Source organism: Acartia tonsa, chromosome 14 (genome assembly GCF_053477335.1).
Source record: "Acartia tonsa isolate MP-2025a chromosome 14, ASM5347733v1, whole genome shotgun sequence".
Classification (NCBI taxonomy): domain Eukaryota; kingdom Metazoa; phylum Arthropoda; class Copepoda; order Calanoida; family Acartiidae; genus Acartia; species Acartia tonsa.
Genome location: NC_137273.1, coordinates 9,516,949 through 9,537,746, shown reverse-complemented (window position 1 = coordinate 9,537,746; position 20,798 = coordinate 9,516,949). Strand labels below are relative to the sequence as shown.

Here is a 20,798-nt window from a genome sequence, read left to right as displayed (position 1 = left end):
GACATACTTAAATTTTTAGGACTGGATTATAGAGTTGCTTGGCTTATAATATTGTTCTTTGTTGTTCCAGGAATCAATATACCAAAAATCAGATCAAACGGATAATTAGATCACATTAAAATTTGTTGTTAAATAAGAAGAAAAATTAACATGTTTAAAATGGACGTACGGACATTCTGGTAATAATTATAGAGTTGCTACGCTTTCTACATTGTACCTAACTACAACAGGAATAATCATGCAAAGTTTGAAATCGATAGGACAATTCTAACATGCCTAAATTAACGAATAAAAGCTATCTATCTCGGACGGACGGACGGACAGACCGACCTTAATTATAGAAAAGCTTCCCTTTTAAAAATATACATATAACTACAGTATAGGTTCTCTAACATTCAGTAAGCAAAGTTTGTTGATGGTTTGTCATGATTCTCTAATTTAACAAGGATGACAACATCCATAAAAGCAGAGCTCTGAAACGGCAGGACAAACGAACATTAATTTTTGTAGAGTGTCACAACTGAATAATAAGAAAATAAATGTATAGAAGTAGAAACAAAATTGTAAGTAAATTTGTTGAAAAGCTGCTTAAATACAAGATAATGTTTAGGGACATACTTACATTTTACAACTTAATTATAGAGATCCTTCTTTTATAGCATTGTACTTTGTTGTCCTAGGAATCATTATTAAAAAAATCAGATAAATCGGATAACTATATCACATACAAATTTGTTGTAAATTTGTAAAATTAGAAAATCTTCCAAAAAAGGGTCTCCGGTAGAGAAATGGAAATAAAGAAAATAATTTGTTTAGAGGCTCCGGGAGAAAAATGGAACTTTAATATGGGTCTCCGGGAGTAAAATTGAAATTTTGCTTTTCTTCCCTTTCCCTTTCCCTATCCCTATATCCTTGGTACAACTTCTTTGGTGCACTGGGTTCGATATCCCTAGAGAATTTAAAGGTGGACAGAAGGTTCTCTTTGATATTAGTAGTAGTGCAGCTACTATATAGCAAGACTTTGGGTGGGTCTGTTAGTTTATCATGTAAAGAAGTATTTACAAAATAGATCAAGGTAACGTCTCGTCCTTTAAAATAATATTCAGCATGCCTGTCTGTTTGTATAAAAAGATCTTGCTAACTGCTAGACCAATATGACAATGAAAGTTTTTTCAAAACTTCTTTTTGGGGAGGTTATTGGGGAGGCCCTACAACTAAAAATATCTAAAATTAGGCATTGACGTGAAAACCAATAACTTACATATAACAATTCATTTAAAATAACACAACATTTATTTAACTTTATCATCGTTGAACAGTAAGGAGGTTGACACCATTTTCATAAAATCATTTTTTAATTGAAAAAAACTAGTACATACCTTACAAATATGTCAATTTAAATATGGATATCAATGTTTATGAATATGCTGGTATGTAAACATAAATGTACATTCCAGTTTCGTCTCAATAGAAAGTGGAATGGTGCACTACAAAAAGCATATCGGCCATGATGTTATTATCACCAAGGGAGGGGAAAATGGAATAATACTTTACCTTTTTTTATAGGTTCAAAACCGTAATAATAGTTTATATTTCTGTTTTTATAAAAATGATTTTATCCTCCTAACTGTATAATAATAATTTTTTTTAGAATAAAGAAATAATCATAATAACAGTATAGCAGCTATCATTTACAATTGGTGTGAGTAAAATGCACTTTGTGCAAAGATTTCAAAGGTTGGGAGAATTAGAATTTACTTAAGTATAACATGATAAACTATCTATTTTTTAATTAATGTGTGTTCGTGTGTCTGTCACCTCGTAAGGAAACTTTAATAACTTAACCAAGCCTTCTTTTAATTTCTCTAACAGTTCAATAATGCAAAGAATAAAGATTTTTGCCTATTTAGATATCTCCACCTATTGATTTTCAGGAAAGCTTCACATTGTTCCTCATATAGTTTTAAGCTAGTTTTTGTAAATTATATCCTTTTAAGGCTATTATCTACAATTTTAATAGGGAGTTTGAGAATCTGGATAATGAAATAGCATAAACCCTAACACCCAAAACCTCATCCCCCAAGAAAAAATATATGAAAAAGAAAAGTTCAAGTAGGAATATAATATAAAGATATTCCAATTTAAAGTTGAAATTTTGCACAGATATATGTTACTAGCGGCCTCGCCCCTAGCCTCTAGAGGCAACCTGTTTTTTGTTATTTAAATCTAATAAAGAAAAATAAAAAAAATATTTTTTGGGGGGGGGATGTCCCACCCCCTAAGAAAATAGCTTAAAACCATCACAGGACCAGTATGTATATTCCCTGAAGAGTAGAGCCCAATCGGTTCAGTGGTTACTGAGATCTTAAGCTTCAAACAGACTGACAGACGGACAGACAGACAGACAAAAAGACAGACAGACATCGTACTACTTTGTATTAAGGATAGAGGAACAAAGTGGCTGCTTATTTTTGCTGTGCATGCTGACAAACTAATATGAAGAAAATATTCTGTTCGGCTGCGGCTTTTTTAAACCGTAAATTTTGCGGCTATGAAACAAATTATGTTAGATGCAGGCTGGCGACTGTAAATCAGAGGTGTATTCTTTAACAAAAGAGGAATTTTATTTAAATTTTTTGTTGTTTACTTTAATTCTTCGTTTTATACTTAACAACATGAAGAATAAAATCTGTATAAACAAGGATGACAACATCCATAAAAGCGAAGCTCTGAAATGGAAGGACAAACGAACATTAACACTAGTATAGTGTCAGAACTAAATAAACTGAATATTAAACATAAATGAATATAAACTGACGTTTTAGGATTTGATTATCGCTTATCACATTCGCTTATAACATTGTACCTTATTTTAATAGGAATCAGTATTCAAAGAATCAGATGAATAAGATAATTTTAACATAGAAAAATTTGTTGTCAAAAAAGTAATTTTAACATACAAAAATTTGTTGTCAAAAAAGTAAAAAATCAGCTTGTTTTAAATGGACGTACGGAATTTCTGGTAGGAATTATAGAGTTGCTTCGCTTTTTAAGTCGTACCTAACTTTTTTAAATAACGAAAAGAGCTAACTGTAACGGACGGACGGACGTAAGGACCAACCCCAATTATAGAAAAGCTTCGCTTTTAAAAAGAACAAGGATGTGTAACTGTACGTTTTTTTGTACCGAAAGAATTCACTAACCGCTGATATGGAACTCCAACATAGTGAAGCTTTCAGGGAAGGTTTCTAACTATCTTCTCGAACTTTTAGGAAAATATATCTCCAAAAACTATTTTATATTAATGTTAATAAAAATATATAACCAAAAATTACGGAATGACGGATGTACGTACGGATCGATCCAATTATAGAAAAGCATCGATTAAAAAAATTAAAGAAAAACTCCTTAAGAAGCACGACCTAATCGGTTTAGCTGTAACCGAGATCTTAATCTACATACGGATAAACGAACAGACAAACAGACATTGTCTAACTTTCTATAATATAGAGCCTAACTAAAATACTAAATAATTGTTATGAAAATTAAATAAAATTATAGTTATTTATCGTATTATAGACAGCTTTCAATAGATATTAAAAACCAGTTGTTTAGCCCCAAAGGGCCGACCTACGTAAACTGGTATTAATCTATGATTTTTATTTTAATATTTGTGGAAAATTGTTTGTAATACGATGCTAAACATGATTTTTCAGTATGGCTGATAATTGGTTCTAATCTAGTGGATATTAATCGGTTTCGAAGCCATACTGTAAAATATTGAAAGTCATTTTAAAGACTCGAGTTCACTATGACAGCCTTTAATGACTAATTCCCAGGGCCGGGTAGGGGTAAAACTCAACAAAAATATTCCTGCATTAAAAAAAATAACTAAATTAAAGAAAAGGAATCTAATTTTTGTTTGTCTTTTAAATTCTCGCGAACCGCTAACCAGATTGAGTTTCTTATTTTAGGGAAGCTTCAAAAAGATCCTGGGCTGGTTTTAGGCTATTTCATCTTTACATTTGTGTCTTGGGGGAAAAACAGGTTTTAAGCTATTTTTCACGTCCATATCTTCTTCCCCAAACATAAAAAAATTCTTGAGGAAAACTAAATTGTACATTAAATATTTTTTTAAAAGCCATTTTTTGCCAAAATGGCGCCACACCTACACTTAGTCTTAGTGAAAGTTAGGATCATATGATTCAACCTTTTTTGGGACTGGCTTAGTTTTCTAAAATCTTTATAGACATATCCTCTCCATTTAAATCAGTGAATATTCTTATATAAAAGTAACAGGATATCAATCTGCGCGCGTGTGTGTGTGTGTGAATGTGAAGCTTAAGATCTCGTTAACCGCTGGACCGATATGGTTCTCCGTTGCAGTGAAGATTTTCTTAGGTTCAGGGAAGATTTACAACTATCTTTTTTTTTTAAAATTAAAAATTAAGTGAAAGACTTTGTGATTTGTTTTTTGTTTAATAAATCTTTGTTTATTTCAATACAACATATGTTTTGGTTTATGTTTTGGATGTTATTACACAACTTTGTAAAAATTGTTTTTTTTTGTCTTTCTCCCTTTTTTGCCCTTCTTCCTAATCTTTCTCTTTCTCTCTCTCCCTCTCTCTCTCTCTCTCTCTCTCTCTCTCTCTCTCTCTCTCTCTCTCTCTCCCCCTCTTTTCTTTCTCTCTCTCTCTCTCTCTCTCTCTCTCTCTCTCTCTCTCTCTCTCTCTCTCTCTCTCTCTCTCTCTCTATCTATCTATCTGTCTATCTATCTATATCTATCTCTCCTTCTCTCTCTCTCTTTCTCTCTCTCTCTCTCTCTCTCTCCCCCTCTTTTCTCCCTCTCTCTCTTCTCTAACTCTGTCTCTTCTCTCTCTCTCTCTCTCCCTCTCTTTCTTTCTTTTTCCATCATCTTTTTTTCTCTCCCAATTTCTCTTTGTCCTTATCTCTCTCTCACACACACAAACACTCAATCTCTCTCTTTCTCCCTCTCATACTCAAACTCTCTTTTCTCTCTCTCTCTCTCTCTCTCTCTCTCTCTCTCTCTCTCTCTCTCTCTCTCTCCTCCTTTCTCTCACTTTATTATAATATTTTAAGCAAAGCATCTCTAAAATCATGTCATGAAATGTTAAGTAAGTTGTTAATCAAAATCCTGTATATATACCATTTTGCAACAAGCTTTTATTCAATTTTGTTGATACTAAATTAATCATTATTAATTTATTATTGTGCTTAATAAATACAATAGAAATAGAAGAATAGAAGCATATTCTGAACTCCTTTTTCGTCAAATCTAAGAAGGAACATTTCTAGCAGACAAAAGTATTGTTTACTTTCGACTCAAGCTGATGTGGATTCTTAAAAAAATATAGACTCGCTACTCGATAGTGAGGCAAAATTATTGTTGTGAAAAATCATCCAAAATCACATTAAAAATCTACAAAAATTAAACAAAATCATATGTTAATAACCCTTTAGTATTTTATTTAATTTTTGTAAATTTTTTTTACGATTTTGGAGGATTTTTCACAAAAATAATTTTGCCTCACCAGCGAGAATCCACCTCGTTTCGAAGCTTTCAAATTTAAACGAAATTTTTGGGCAATTAATTCTGATTCCGCAAAGCTTTCTACTAAGAAAATATACTGTTTACAGCTGACTTTTAACTATGTATAAAATGAAAAAAACATGCATTCGTGACAAGATGTGTACAAAATTTCAACCAATGAAATTAAATGTATGTACCGATGCGATTCTCCTATTGGCTCAATCAGACAATCCCTCTCTTTCTTAGTACCTTTATTATAAATACGCACCTTAAAACATACATAATTGCGATGTAAAGCGTCCATTCGCCCTATAGATTATCAACCCTTTGATTACACGACCTGATTCTCAGAAGTCCTAACTTTGCAATGTAATGAGTTGCGCCTTTTTTAATTATTTGTGTTTTTATTCAATGTTTTCAAAAACATTTAGAAGAAAAAAATCTTTGAACTGAAAAACATTTAGAGAAAAAAATCTTCCGAAGAAATATCCAATTATATTTGTAAATTTTGTTGGTATGTAGGTATGAATTTTTTAACTTGCTTTTCATGTATGTTGTCATCCTTGCTTTCTTTTTAAAAGCGAAGCTTTTCTATTATTAGGGTCGGTTCGTACGTCCATCCGTTCGTAACGGTTAGCTTTTTCGTTAATTTAAGCATGATAGATTTGTACTATCGAATTCAAACTTTGCATGATGATTCCTGTAGTAGTTAAGTACGATTTTAAAAGCGTATCAGCTCTTTAATCGTTACCAGAATCTTCGTACGTTCATTTTAAACATGTTGATTTTAACTTTTTTAACAAATTTTTTATGTATTTTTAAATATCCGATTGATCTGACTGACACTCTGACACTCTACAAGTGTTAATGTTCGTTTGTTCCCACCGTTTCAGAGCTTCGCTTTATTAATTTTGTCATCCTTGTTGTTTTCTTTTTCAGAAAAATAATATGAATATGTCACAATATAATAATTTAAATTTATATGTGAGTAAATATTTACGGCGAATAAGTCGGCAGCAATTGAAAACATTCGTTGCAATATTAATTTTTGGAAGTTTGGGTTTTCTATCCGTTGAATACACAAAAAAAGGTAAGAATTATTCCAGTGTGGCTGCGAAACCGACCGATATCCGATAGATTAGCACCAGTTCTCAGCCATACTGAGAAATAATGCAAAGCATCGTATTACAGACAAATTTCCATTAATTCTAAATTAAAAATCTATAATTTAGAAAAATAGTTTTATTGGTCCTGGTCCACGGGGCTAAGAAAATTGGTTTCAATTTTATAATTTTTAATTTTAATGTCCGCGGAAAGCTGTCTATAACACGATGCAATAAATATAATCATCATATTTACTTAATAAATGTTAAATTTTATGAAAATATGATTTAAACAAAACATCTCTATAGTTTATTCTTATTATCAATGTTGGTATTTATAACCAGGGAGGGAGGAGAAATTGGAATATGATTACACTAGTCCCCAAAGTCTTATGATGACATTTTCTTATTTGTTTGCTTGACAACTTTTGGACTTTTATTGAATTTTAAATAGATGGTTTATTTAGTAAAGTGTCCAGATGTTTCAACCACTTATTGTAATCTTAAAGGGGTAATTTTGTTAATCATCCATGGGGATGTGCATAAATTTATCGGTCATTGTCTTATTCCCTTAGATTCCTGATTCCTAACATTAAATATGAATCTGAAGCTGAATCTTAGTTTCCCATTTTGTATGTATAACTCTCATCCTATCTCAATATTTACTACTAGCTAAAAAAGCTTCAAACCTTAAAAAAATATCAAAATTTGAAAAATTTAAATTTTGAATGTGTAAATCGCTTTGTTTTCACACATTAAGATATTTTTACGTTTATGTTTTACGGGGTTGCTGAAAATAGCGTTTGCAATAGTTGGGTTATCTGTCGCACAACTTCGGAAATTAGGGAAAAAATCAATTGTATGTTTATCTCAAATATGGTTTATAATCAGATTCTTACTATTTATCTTTTCAGACTTAAATACAGTAGCTGATAATTTTGGTATTGACTGTAGTGAGGTTCAAAGACTTAAAAAGGTAAGTGTTCCTCTCATTATTAGTAGCCAAGATACTCTATAATTCACTTTGTCCGTTCGTCCATTTGTCACTCTGGGATGTTATGGAGAAAATGTGATTTTAAGCATAGAAATGACTAAAAACAACCTCTAAAAGTTGGCCAATTCTCGAAAAAAAACCTAAATATGGCGAATTGTAGTCATTTCTAAGGCTAGGAACGCAGTGAGTAAGGGAGGGGACAATAATTAACTCAATTTAAGAGTTTTCGCCGAAAGGGCAGCATAAAAACCATATTTATCCGGAAAATTTGAAGAAAATTTAAAAGGGTGTGTTAATCAAATTTTTAAACTATAAAATAAGAAAAATGTTCTAAGAAAAAAAACATTCATTTGAAAATTAGATTACCAGTATATCAGACTGACATAACCATTCTGTATTAATTAATAAAAATTGTCCCTGAAACTTGTTCACCCCATATTTCAAAATTTTAAAATGCCACTATATACAAGAATTAAATTAGATTGCTTATTACACAAATATCACTATAAAGTTTTTATCTATGAAATGATATTTTTGCAATTACCCAAAGTCTGAGACTCCTAAAATTGAATATTCGATCCATTGTCCCCTCCCTTACTCCCTGCTAGGAACGAGATATTATGAAATGAATAACAGTTCCCGATTTTACTCCTCAAGGCTTTTTTAGGAAGCACCATGAAGAACAGTTCTGATTCAATACATTTTTTACTCCCATTCACAAATAACTATACAATTAAATGTGTGGTAGCAAACAGTTTTTAGACTAAAGATAAATTTTATATCATCCAGAGATGTATTATACTTATAAAAAAACATTTGCAAGTTCCCGCTAAGGTTTCAGATAAAAATGTTTAAAATCAACCCAACTGATCACGAGATAACGCAATTTTATTCTTTTTAGGCAGGACTTTATGAAGAAAGCAGACGAAGGTTTTCAGATCTCATTGTTCATTATAAAATTAATAATTTACTGGATGAAGAACAAAGTAGCATAGATTTGAGGTATGTAACAATAGAATTGTCCTATTACATTAAAATTTATCTCATTTGCAGCTCAGAAACTCTATAGTTATGTATGTACGTCAGGAACTTTTTAGGGGAAATAATTTTCTCAGCTATCATTTTTGATAGAATGCTCAAATTCCTTATAAAGTTTTCATACCAACGAGCATTATCTGATGAAAAAAATACCCCTTCTGTAAATTAAAGACTATTGATGAAAAAGTTTAAATTTAATTTAATTTAATGGAAGATAAATTAATGTACTTCCCCAATGATGATACACAAAAATACCACTTCTGTAAATTATAATCAGTAGTTGAAACATTAAATGAACCAACCATTCAAAATCCAATAAATAAATAAGAAAATGTTTCTATGAGACTTTGGGGACTAGTGTGATAAACAATTTTCATCATATAGCAAGAAGAAAATTCATAATATTAATACTAGTTTTGTTAGCCCAGGCCACATTGGCTAACAAAACTGGTTTTAATCTTAATAATTTAAAGCTGTCTATAATACGATGCGATAAATAACTATTTTTTATTTTTCTTGTATGTTTGTTTATTATATTTTTTCAAATTTAAAAAGGTGTACGTTTTTATGAAAGCTAATCTGGTTAATAATATATATGTATATATTTATTTTAGGCCCTTCTTAAATTGTCTGGATGCAGATGATCCTTATTTAGCTCGTAAGTTGATTTTAAGGGATAAGACATTGGACTATTGTTGTACTTCCCCAATGATGGTAAACAAAATTACCCATTCTTTATCCGTTAAAGAAAGTTGATATATTTACATAGACAAAAATCTTCTAAAATAATTACTTCAAAATTTTCTTATAAGATTTTGTATCTTTCATTTGGAAGTTTATTTAATGAAACTTTAAAGGAATTATAGTAAAGTATAATTTCTCATAATTATTTTTCTACAAGTTATATATCATATATTTTTTTAAGTTAGGTAAATTTTTGTCATATTAGGTACAATTTAGCCCTGCAGAGTTAAAAATATCCACAGGGGTTAGACATGAAACAAATAAACTTATAACAATAGATAATGTACTATTAAATATAAAAAATATTACATATTATTTACTGTAATAATTAATGAATTTGATGTCCTAGCCCTAGTTGAATGTACAGACTGACGGACAATGAACGATTGAGTAGATTCAAGCTTATACCAACAACGAAATTAATTCAGAAAAAAAATCATGAAACCTATACATGATTTTCAGTTCTCGTTGGTAGAAGTGGCAACCTTTTGATATGCCCCCCAAATATTATTTTATAAATATTTCGCTTGTTGGTTATAACTAAGTTGATGCTGTTGAGTCATTGGAATCATCACACAAAAAATTAGTCATTTGTCTCTTTAACTTGCAGATTAATTTAAATTATCTTACAGAACAGATGGACAGAAGGACGGTTGCTTAGACTGACAGATGGATAGATGGATAGACGGATAGACAGACAAACTGTTTATAAAATCTATATTTAGATGTGATAGAAAATGAAATGTTGTTGTCACCTGCCCCAAATAATTCTGAATATAATCTTGTAAATCCTGGAAGAAAAGGTAAATATATAAATATGTCTGTCTGTCTTTTATATGTTTGTAAATCTATTTATCTATAATACATAGTAGATTTATGTCTGTCTGTCTGTCCGTCCGTCTCTCTGTCTGTCTGTCTGTCTGTCCGTCCGTTCGTCCGTCTGTCCGTCTGTTCGACTGTCCGTCTGTCCTTCCATCTGTCTGTCTGTCCGTCGGTCTGTCTGTCCGTCCGTCCGTCTATCCCTTAAGATCTCGGTAACCACTGAACCGATCGGATTCTACTCTTCAGGGAATATACCTTTTTTAGGGCGTGGGACACCCCCAACCAACCTAAAATTTCAAAATCCCCCCTCAATTTTTTTTAAGTACTTCCTCGTAGACTTTTCCTGTTTATGTTGTGGATTTTTCGTCAATATCCCATTAAACGGTCAGTAGTAGGCTGCCAAATCCTTTTAATTTTACTAAGATAGATAAAAAGCGGTTAAAAAAACAGTTTGCAATGGACAACCTTTATTTATCTATCTATTTAGAAATGGTAAATAACAACCAAGCCTTGGATATTATGGAGATGGTCTTTAAAAACAAGCTCAAGGTAACAAAATAATGACAACATCTATAACATGAGAAGCGATTACTGAGATCTTAAGCTTCAGACAAACCGATGAACAGACGGACGGACAGACATGATTTTTGTATTATATGAATAACAAAAGGTTATAAGTAATGCATTGTGTTTGATAATGATACAATAACATTTTGATACTGACAATAAAATAAAAAATCCAAAGTTTCACAGATTTTTAGATGAAAAAAATTTCATGACATAATATAAATTAAAATATTTTTGAAAAAAAATATGTTAGGGTGGGTTGATTTTGGACATTTTTATCTGATACCTAAGCGAGAACTTCTTGCACTCAATTTATATAAGTATAATACACCTCTAGATGTTATAAAATGTATCTTTAGTCTAAAAACCATTTACGTTCACACATACAATTGTATAGCTATTTGTGAATGGGAGTCAAAAAATGTATTGAATCAGAACTATAAGCTTCATGGTGCTCCCTGAAAAGGCCTTGAGAGGAGTAGAATCAGGAACTTTTGTCCGTTTCAAAATATCTTGTTCCTAGTCCTAGAAATGGGGTTTATTGAGAATTGTCCAATTTGGAGAGGTTTTTTTTTGAGATTTTCTCCCATTTACAAATAGCTATATGTGTGGTCGGGTCGCCAACGGTTTTTAGACTTAAGATATAAATTTTAAAGCAATCAGAGTTGTATTATATTTATATAAATCGAGTTCAACTTCCCACTTAGGTCTCAGATGAAAATGTCCAAAATCAACCCACCCTAATGTATGATAATCTAGAATGGCTTCTTCGTGGAGGCTGGAGCCGCAGATTGTGAATTTTCTGTCTCTCTACCACTCGAGGCTAATTATGGATGGACAGGCATTCTTGTAGAGGCAGTGCCAGGATTTTTCAAACATTGTAAAAAGGTACATAGATTAAAAGATAGATAGAAAGAAAGATAGTTAGAAAGAAAGATAGATAGAAAGAAAGATAGATAGATAGAAAGAAAGAAAGATAGATAGAAAGAAAGATAGATAGATAGGCAAATAGAAAAATAGATAATGCATAATTTTTCGAAAATTACTATTAATGCTATACTACTATTTAATATGTCATGTGCCTAACATAGCATCAGTAGGAACCATTTTAATATCTTTAGTATGAGGCAGGTTGCTGACCAATGCCTCAGGGTTCCAATCAGGTGCTACAGAAATCATTATGTCAAGTTTTAAAGTTGATAGGATAATTCTAACAGGCCTAATTCAGGTGAATAGAAGATCCTACCTGATCAATACCTGTCTGGGGACAGATACACATCCAAGCTTCATGGAGTTTAATATGCACAGGTACTCAGATAGATATTTGTAGCGACTTTCCTCCGGGAATATTTTTAAAGTATTCTTTTTCTCTTTGGAGGGTGGAAAAAGTTATAGACATTCTTAGGGCCTATGAGAAGCTACCCTGTAAAGGAGAACCATATCGGTTCGGCGAGACAGACAAACATCCTAATACTTTATTATAAGGATTATTTTTATGTTTTTTTAGTTCTGGTATTGCAGATGAGAAGACAAAGACAAAGTAAGTAAAGTTATTTCTCGCATCTCGGCACCTCGAGGCTAAAAAACTGATTTAATCTTATGATTGTACATTCTATATCCGCGGAAAGCTGGTTATAATACAATGCTAGACATAGTTTTTTCCTATCCACCGGATTCAAGTGAATACGAGAAAAATTTTTCCAATGTGACTTTGAAACAGATTAATATCTGCTGGATTTGAACCGGTTCTCAGCCATACCAAAAAATCATGTATAGCATCAGGTTAGAGACAATTTTTCATGATTTAAAAAAAGAAAATATTAATACCAGTTTTGTGAGCCTTTCCGCTATATTTCAATATTAGCAAAAAGCTGTACATAATAGGATGTGATAAATGACTACTATTTTCTTCATTATGTAATCACAGGCAGGATTGGATCATTGCCAGGGAGAAGCGAATGGAACAAAGGGCAATTAATTAGATTTAGAGTTTTCGCTAAAAGGCCATGAAAACCATGCTGCAGAATAGAAATATCTCAAAATATGTGAGAAAGGTTTCGTGATTCTTGATCTTAACAAATTACCTTTTGATCTCCTTGTCCGTATTCACAGCTATGATTTGTTGTGCTTCGCTACTTACGAATGTTGTCATCCTTGTTTATTTCAGGGCTATGGCCGGTTTCAGCTCTAATTCCAAATCTAAGAAGGATGTTTTTACGGTAATAGTTATTTCTCGCATCGTATTATAAACAGCTTTCCGCGGATATAAGATGTACAATTATAAGATTAAAACCAGTCTTTTAAACTCCGAAATGCCGAAAGCACGAGCTAAAAAACTGGTTTTAATCATAATTGTACATTTTTATATTCGTAATAAATATAATACGATGCTAGACATAGTTTTTTCGCATGGATGACTAACGGTTCTAATCCACCGTATATTAATCAGTTTCGAATGAATAGGAGAATTATTTTTGATAGTAAAGCTTATCTACATATAGGATGTCTGTCCGTCTGTCCGCCTGGATAGATATAGCAATAATTGTGAAAGTCCATAAATATTTACAGTTAACTAACAAGGATGGCAACATCCATAAAAGCTAAGGTAAACAAATCAGAATGTCAGACAAACTAATATTAACATATATAAACTTACAGAAGCATTACAAATGTCTTTGTATGAAGTAATAAAAATTTCTCCTCTAATCCCTCATTTTTATGACGTCACATAACTGATTTTTTTTAAACACTTCATCTTTTGAGCTTTAAACTTACAACGCATTAAATTGTAAAAAATATTATTAAAAAAACATTGTTAAAAATTGTTAAAAATTGATGTACAGACTTTCTGGTATTGATTATATGGTAATACAAATGTCTAAAATATATCTTTTTAGGTGGGGGGATATCCGGCTGATTTATAATATCGGATATCCGGTATCCGGCCGAATTCCTGGCCATCGCCAGATATCAAGCAAATTACCGGAAATCCGGATATCCGGCATTGTAAATCAGCCAGTTATCCTGTATCCAGATAGTGTCAATATCCGGTATCCGGCCAAATATTAAAAATGGCCGGATATCCGGCCTAACCCTAGAAATAACGTTTCAGATTCAATGTTTCCCCCTGGAGTCTATACTGTCAGCACTCTACAATCCTGTTGTCAACCTTTTTGTTCTGGATGTCGAGGGATTCGAGTTTGCCATTCTCAGGGCCATTGACTGGACTAAAGTTAATATAGAGGTAGCTGAATGGATAGATAGATAGATAGATAGATAGATAGATAGAGATATAAATAAAGATAGATAGAGATATAAATAAAGATAGATAGATAGATAGATAGATAGATAGATAGATAGATAGATAGATAGATAGATAGATAGATAGATAGATAGATAGATAGATAGATAGATAGATAGATAGATAGATAGATAGATAGATAGATAGATAGATAGACTTTAGATTCATAGATAGATAGACTTTAGATAGATTCATAGATAAATTCATTGATAGATAAATTGATAGATAGATAGATAGGTAGAATTAATCAAATGAATTAATACTTACATACAACATCTTATTATATACAGCTTTCCACAGATATTAAAATGAAAAATTTTAAGATTTTAAGATAAAACCAGTTAGGTATTATTTTTTTATTTTTTGTTATAATGTTTGTGGAAAATTTTCTGTAATGCGATGCTATATATGTTTTTCATCCTACTGTTCTACTGAAAATTTCTTCTTTTTTTAGGTTTTGTCCGTCGAAGTTGATTTAGCGGGAGTAATGATGAAAGGTGACTATCAGGAATCTAAAGGGATAAGACAATTGCCGATAAATTGATGTACATTCCCAATTATGATGCACAAAATTACCCCTTCTGTACATTACAATTATTGGTTGAAACGATTAAACACTCAACCAATAAAAATTCAATAAAAGTCCCAAAGGTTGTTAAGCCAGCAACGTATAAAAAAATGTTATTATTAGACTTTGGGGATTAGTGTAATAAACTGCCCAATGGTACCTCCCTCCCTGGGTGATTATGATTTTTACACGATTTTTTTAGGGGTGGAGAGGGGGGGGGAGTGGGAACCCGCTTTTGAGGTGAAGTGTTATATTTCTTTTATTGGAAGAAAAGCAATTATTTTGATTGGGGAGTGTCCTCACATAATCACTTAGGCAGTTTGCGAGATATATACGCAAAAATCTACATAAATAAGGGCTTTATTATGAGAAAAAATGTTAAAAACAATTTTCATTTTTAAAAATATTTTTCAGTCAGATTTTTTAAAATCGAAGCTTTTCTATAATTAGGGTCGTTCTGTACGTCTTTAGGTAACGGATAGCTTTTTTCGTTATTTGGGCATGATAGAATTGTCCTATCGAATTCAAACTTTGCATGATGGTTCCTGTAGTAGTTAGGTACGATTTAGATAGCGTAGCAATTTTATAATCGTTACCAGAATACACTTACATCCATGAAAACATTTAATTTTTAACTTTTTAAACAACATTTTTTTATTTAAGAAGTTTTGCAACAAATTTACGTATAATTTTGTCAAAACTAATATATTTATATTTTGTATATTCAGTTCTGACACTCTACAGGGGTTAATGTTTGTCTGTCATACCGTTTCAGAGCTTCGCTTTTATGGATGTTGTCATCCTTGTTATATTTAGATTCATCTGTAGAAATAATAAGAGATTTTATGAAGAGTAAAGGATATGAGAGGTAATATTTATATCTCTATATATCAATCTATCTATCTATCAATATATCTATCTATCAATCTATCTATCTATCAATCCATCTATCTAACTATCGATCTATCTAACTATCAATCTATCTATATATCTATCTATCCATCTATCTATCTATCAACCTATCTACTTATCTATCTATCTATCTATTTATCTATATATCTATATATCTATCTATCTTTCCATCCATCTATCTATCTATCTATCTATATATCTATCTATCAATCCATCAATCTATCTATCTATCAATTTATCTATGTATCAATTTATCTATCTATCTATCTATCTATCTATCTATCTATCTATCTATCTATCTATCTATCTATCTATCTATCTATCTATCTATCTATCTATCTATCTATCTATCTATCTATCTATCTATCTATCTATCTATCTATCTATCTATCTATCTATCTATCTATATATATATCTATCTATCTATCTATCTATCTATCTATCTATCTATCTATCTATCTATCTATCTAACTATCTATCTATCTATCTATCTATCTATCTATCTATCTATCTATCTATAAATATATCTCTCTATCAATCTAATCATTAATCTATCTATCTATCTATCTATCAATAAATCTATCTATCTATCTATTAATCTATCTATCAATCTATCTATCAATCTATCTATCAATCTATCTATCTATCTATCAATCTATCAATCTATCTATCAATCTATCTATCAATCTATATATCAATCTATATATCAATCTAAATATCTATCAATCTATCTATCAATCTATCTATCTTTCTATCTATCAATCTTTCTATCAATATATCTATCAATCTATCTATCAATCTATCTATCAATCTATCTATCAATCTATCTTTCAATCTATCTATCAATCTATCTATCAATCTATCTATCAATCTATCTATCAATCTATCTATCAATCAATCTATCTATCAATCTATCTATCAATCTATCTATCAATCTATCTATCAATCTATCTATCAATCTATCTATCAATCTATCTACCAATCTATCTATCAATCTATCTATCAATCTATCTATCAATCTATCTATCAATCTATCTATCAATCTATCTATCAATCTATCTATCAATCTATCTATCAATCTATCTATCAATCTATCTATCAATCTATCTATCAATCTATCTATCAATCTATCAATCTATCTATCAATCTATCTATCAATCTATCTATCAATCTATCTATCAATTTATCTATCAATCTATCTATCAATCTATTTCAGATTTACCCACAGAAACGACTTGAATCCAACGACTGGAAAGAATCAAAATGATTTGTATGTCCGACATGATATTGTCCAAAAGTACAATGTTGTACAGCTACCAGAGAAATCCACAGTAGTGGACAGTTTTATGGATATTTCTAATTATGATTTAGTTTAATCCTTATAATAAAGTAGCAGGATGTGTGTTTGTCTGTCTGTTTGTGCCGAATGATAACCGCCGAACCGATCGGGGTCTTCTTAACAGGGTAGTTTCTCATAGGTCTTGGGAAGGTTTATAACTATTTTGGGGGAGGGTACCACCACTACCCTCCAAAAAGAAATCACAAAAAAATCAATTTTTTTTTATGAAGAGAGTTTTCAACGCAACATAGCTAGGTATTGTAGAGATTTAAAAGTAACATAGATAGGTGACGAAGAGACTTGAATAAAAAAACAAAACATTTAAAGTGCCACTAGTGGCCTCTAGGGGCGTAGCCGCTAGTTGTCATTATAAAGTAGTGATATATTAAGTGGCATGGGGGAGAAGATATTGGGCTAAAGTCTTTATTTGTTGGCACAAACAGATGGTTCCTTTTTGAAATTTCATTTGGTTTAAAACTGTTAGTGTCCACATTTTTCAACCAATATTTCAAATCCACAAAAGATGTATTTTTATTTGTAGAGATATCAATTTATCGTCCATTGTCTTGATTACTAAATATATCACATGTTAAAGGCTAAAAGTTATGATTATACATCATAAACTTATGTACACATTTTCCTACTAATTTAAATATAACATAGAATAATGGATTAATTTCTTCTTAGTTCATTTTAATATTAAACTAAAGAAATTCTTAATGTATATACAACCAGAGAGTAAGGGAGGGGACAATGACCAATTAATTTATTTTAAGAGTTTTTGCTTAAAAGCCATGAAATCCAGATTTATTCAGAAAATTGTAAAGAGTGTGTTAATCAAATTTAAAAAACTATAATAGTTATTTCTTTCATTGTATTATAAACAGCTTTCCGCGGATATAGAATGTATTATTATCAGATTAAAACCAGTTTTTTTTAGACATAGTTTTTTCGTATAGATGAGAACCGGTTCCTATCCACCGGATTTGAATGAATACGAGAAAATAATAAAAAGTTCTAAAAAAACATTTATTTACAAATTATACTACAAATACAGGTATACCGACAAACGTCCTAATACGACAAACGTCCTAATGCGACAAACCTCCTAAACGACAAACATCCTAAACGACAAACATCCTAAACGACAAACGTCCTAATGCGACATCTCTTAAGTAAAACGTCCAAATTTTTTTTCAAAAATTCAATCTTCCAAATTTAATTTATAAATGTTCTAAAATAGAAGGAAATAGATATATATTTTTTTAATTTAGAAAATTAAAGGTTTATTTTTGTAATGCACGGTTGTATTGGGTTCGAAACCATTCCGTTTGTGATAGCCAACACTTTGACTTTGTGGGAAAACTGTCAGACAGATTTGTAAAATTTAGCCTATGGTTAAAGTTATTCGATTTAAAAAGTATTTTTTCCTGTGTTTTATCGCCATTTTGAATTTGATATTGTTAAATATTTTTATAATTAGAGGATTTTGCCCTTAAATTTTGAAGATTTTTTTATTTCATAATTTTTGAAAATTTTTAGGACGTTTTACTAAAGAGATGTCGCATTAGGACGTTTGTCCCTTTAGGACGTTTGTCGTTTAGGAGGTTTGTCACATTAGGACGTTTGTCGCGGTAGGACGTTTGTCGGTGTACCCAAATACATCAGACTGATTTAACCATTCTGTAATTTATTACTAGAATAATCGTCCCTGGAACCTGTTTACCCCATATTCCTAAATTGGAAAATGCAACTATATACAAGAATTAAATTTAAGGGTTCTTAGATTGTTTATTACATAAATATCACAATCAAGTTTTATATCAATGAAATGATATTTTTTGGAGAGAAAAAAACTGTTAAAACCAGCCATCTGCTAGAAATTAAGTTTATTGATACTTGTCTGCTATATTCAAAACTAACTTAGCGAGTTAGCGGCAATGATGCTCTAGTACTCAAAGTCAGCCAGAACCTGCTAAATTCTTGCACATTCCCTTGAAGTCAGTACCCAAAGTCTGAGATTCCTAAAAATTTAATAATCGATCCATTGTCCACTCCCTTACTCCCTGATATACAACATTTCCAATTTTACCGTCAAAAGAGTATGAGTGAAATATTCTACAAATCGTTCTTGTTATGTGGTAATGATTTGGGTGGTGAAATAGGGTAAAGGAATAAATTATAGAAACAAGGATGACAACATCCATAAAAGCGAAGCACTGAAACGGTAGGACAAACGGACATTAACACTTGTATAGTGTCTGAACTGAATAATCAGAATATAAAAGTATAATAGTCGAAGCAAAATTGTAAGTAAATTTGTTGAAAAACAGCTTGATACAGGAAAATGTTTATGGACATACTTACATTCTTAAGACTTGGTTATAGAGTTGCTTCGCTTATAACATTGTTCTTTGTTGTCCCAGGAATCAATATACCAAAAATCAGATCAAACGTATATTTAGATCACATAAAAATTAGTTGTTAAAAAAGTAGAAAAAATCAACATGTTTAAAATGGACGTACGGACATTCTGGTAATGATTATAGAGTTGCTACGCTTTCTAAATCGTACCTAACTACTAAAGGAATTATCATGCAAAGTTTGAAATCGATAGGACAATTCTAACATGCCTAAATAACCGAATAAAAGCTATCTATCTCGGACGGACGGACCGACCCTAGTTGTAGAAAAGCTTCGCTTTTAAAATATGTTAAACAATCAACCATAATCTAATATAAAATTTATGTATATTCTTGCTTTGTTAATAAATATTTACAATATTAGAGTTTACTATTGTTTATTGTTAATTAATATGTACAGGATGTATTAATGACACATTAAAGGGAGTGTGAACGTAAAAATTTCTCATCTGATTATCAAATCTTAACATTTACTAAGCACATTTCACTACACTGATCAACTAAAAATGTCCTATTCACAAAAATATCCAGAAATAATGCCTTGATTTTATGGTATTTTGAGAGGGAAAAAGGAAAAAACAGGGAAAATCTGAACGTTTTTGTTTCTTATAATGTTTGTAGGGATATTTAACTTGTCATATATAGTTGAAACAATTTACTTACTGTTAAGGATTTATTTTATGCTATAAAATTGCCAATTCGTTTTTTTATAACGTAGTAATTAGGTAATAAAGACATATTTTAAATTCGTATTATTGACAAAAAAAAACCTCACTGTCTACAAAGGGTTGAATCTCATAGGTTATATAAAATAATAATATCCTTTTTTATTGTGTTGAACAATAAATAACCCACTTTGGAGAATTAGTTTACACTTTTATCAGACTGTTTATAAAGAAATATTGCGTCTTTATTATTGACAAATTTGTAATTAAAGGTGGGCGAGAGATGGGTCATTTAAAGTTAATAGGATACTAATAAAAAACCTGTTTCTGGCTTTGTTATTGTATTTGGTTTTCAATAAAAAAATATTGCTTATTTTATCAATTTCTAAGTAACTATACATTGGATTAAAGCAAGGATTATGTTAAAAGTCAGCTTAACTGTTAGGAAAAATCTAGAACTATGTGAAAAAGTTTAATTTTAGCTGTAATGGGAGAAAAAAGCAATTTAATGCACATTTTATATAATACGGAATAGTTATTTCTCGCATCGTATTATAAACGGCTTTCCGCGGATATAGAAAGTACAATTATAAGATTAAAACTAGTTGTTTTAGCCCCGAGGTGCCGAAGGCACTGGCTAAAAAAACTGGTTTTAATCTTATGATTGTACATTTTTATATTCGTAGAAAGCTGGATATAATACGATGCTAGACATAGTTTTTTCGTATGGATGAGAACCGGTTCCTATCCACCGGATTCGAATGAATACGA

The 20,798-nt window shown here is 30.9% G+C and overlaps 1 protein-coding gene across 1 annotated transcript; it reads left to right on the top strand.

The window, feature by feature from the left end:
* The first annotated feature begins 6,494 nt into the window (after nucleotides 1-6,494).
* On the top strand, nucleotides 6,495-19,725 carry LOC145305894 (uncharacterized). Its single transcript, XM_080147750.1, has 14 exons — nucleotides 6,495-6,641; nucleotides 7,569-7,630; nucleotides 8,550-8,650; nucleotides 9,301-9,344; nucleotides 10,156-10,233; nucleotides 10,740-10,801; nucleotides 11,579-11,707; nucleotides 12,048-12,127; nucleotides 12,327-12,359; nucleotides 12,987-13,038; nucleotides 13,932-14,063; nucleotides 14,575-14,617; nucleotides 15,505-15,556; nucleotides 16,817-19,725. The coding sequence occupies exons 1-14, from the start codon at nucleotides 6,500-6,502 to the stop codon at nucleotides 16,974-16,976; spliced, it is 1,170 nt and encodes a 389-aa protein (XP_080003876.1). The 5' UTR covers nucleotides 6,495-6,499; the 3' UTR covers nucleotides 16,977-19,725.
* Nucleotides 19,726-20,798: the final 1,073 nt, after the last annotated feature.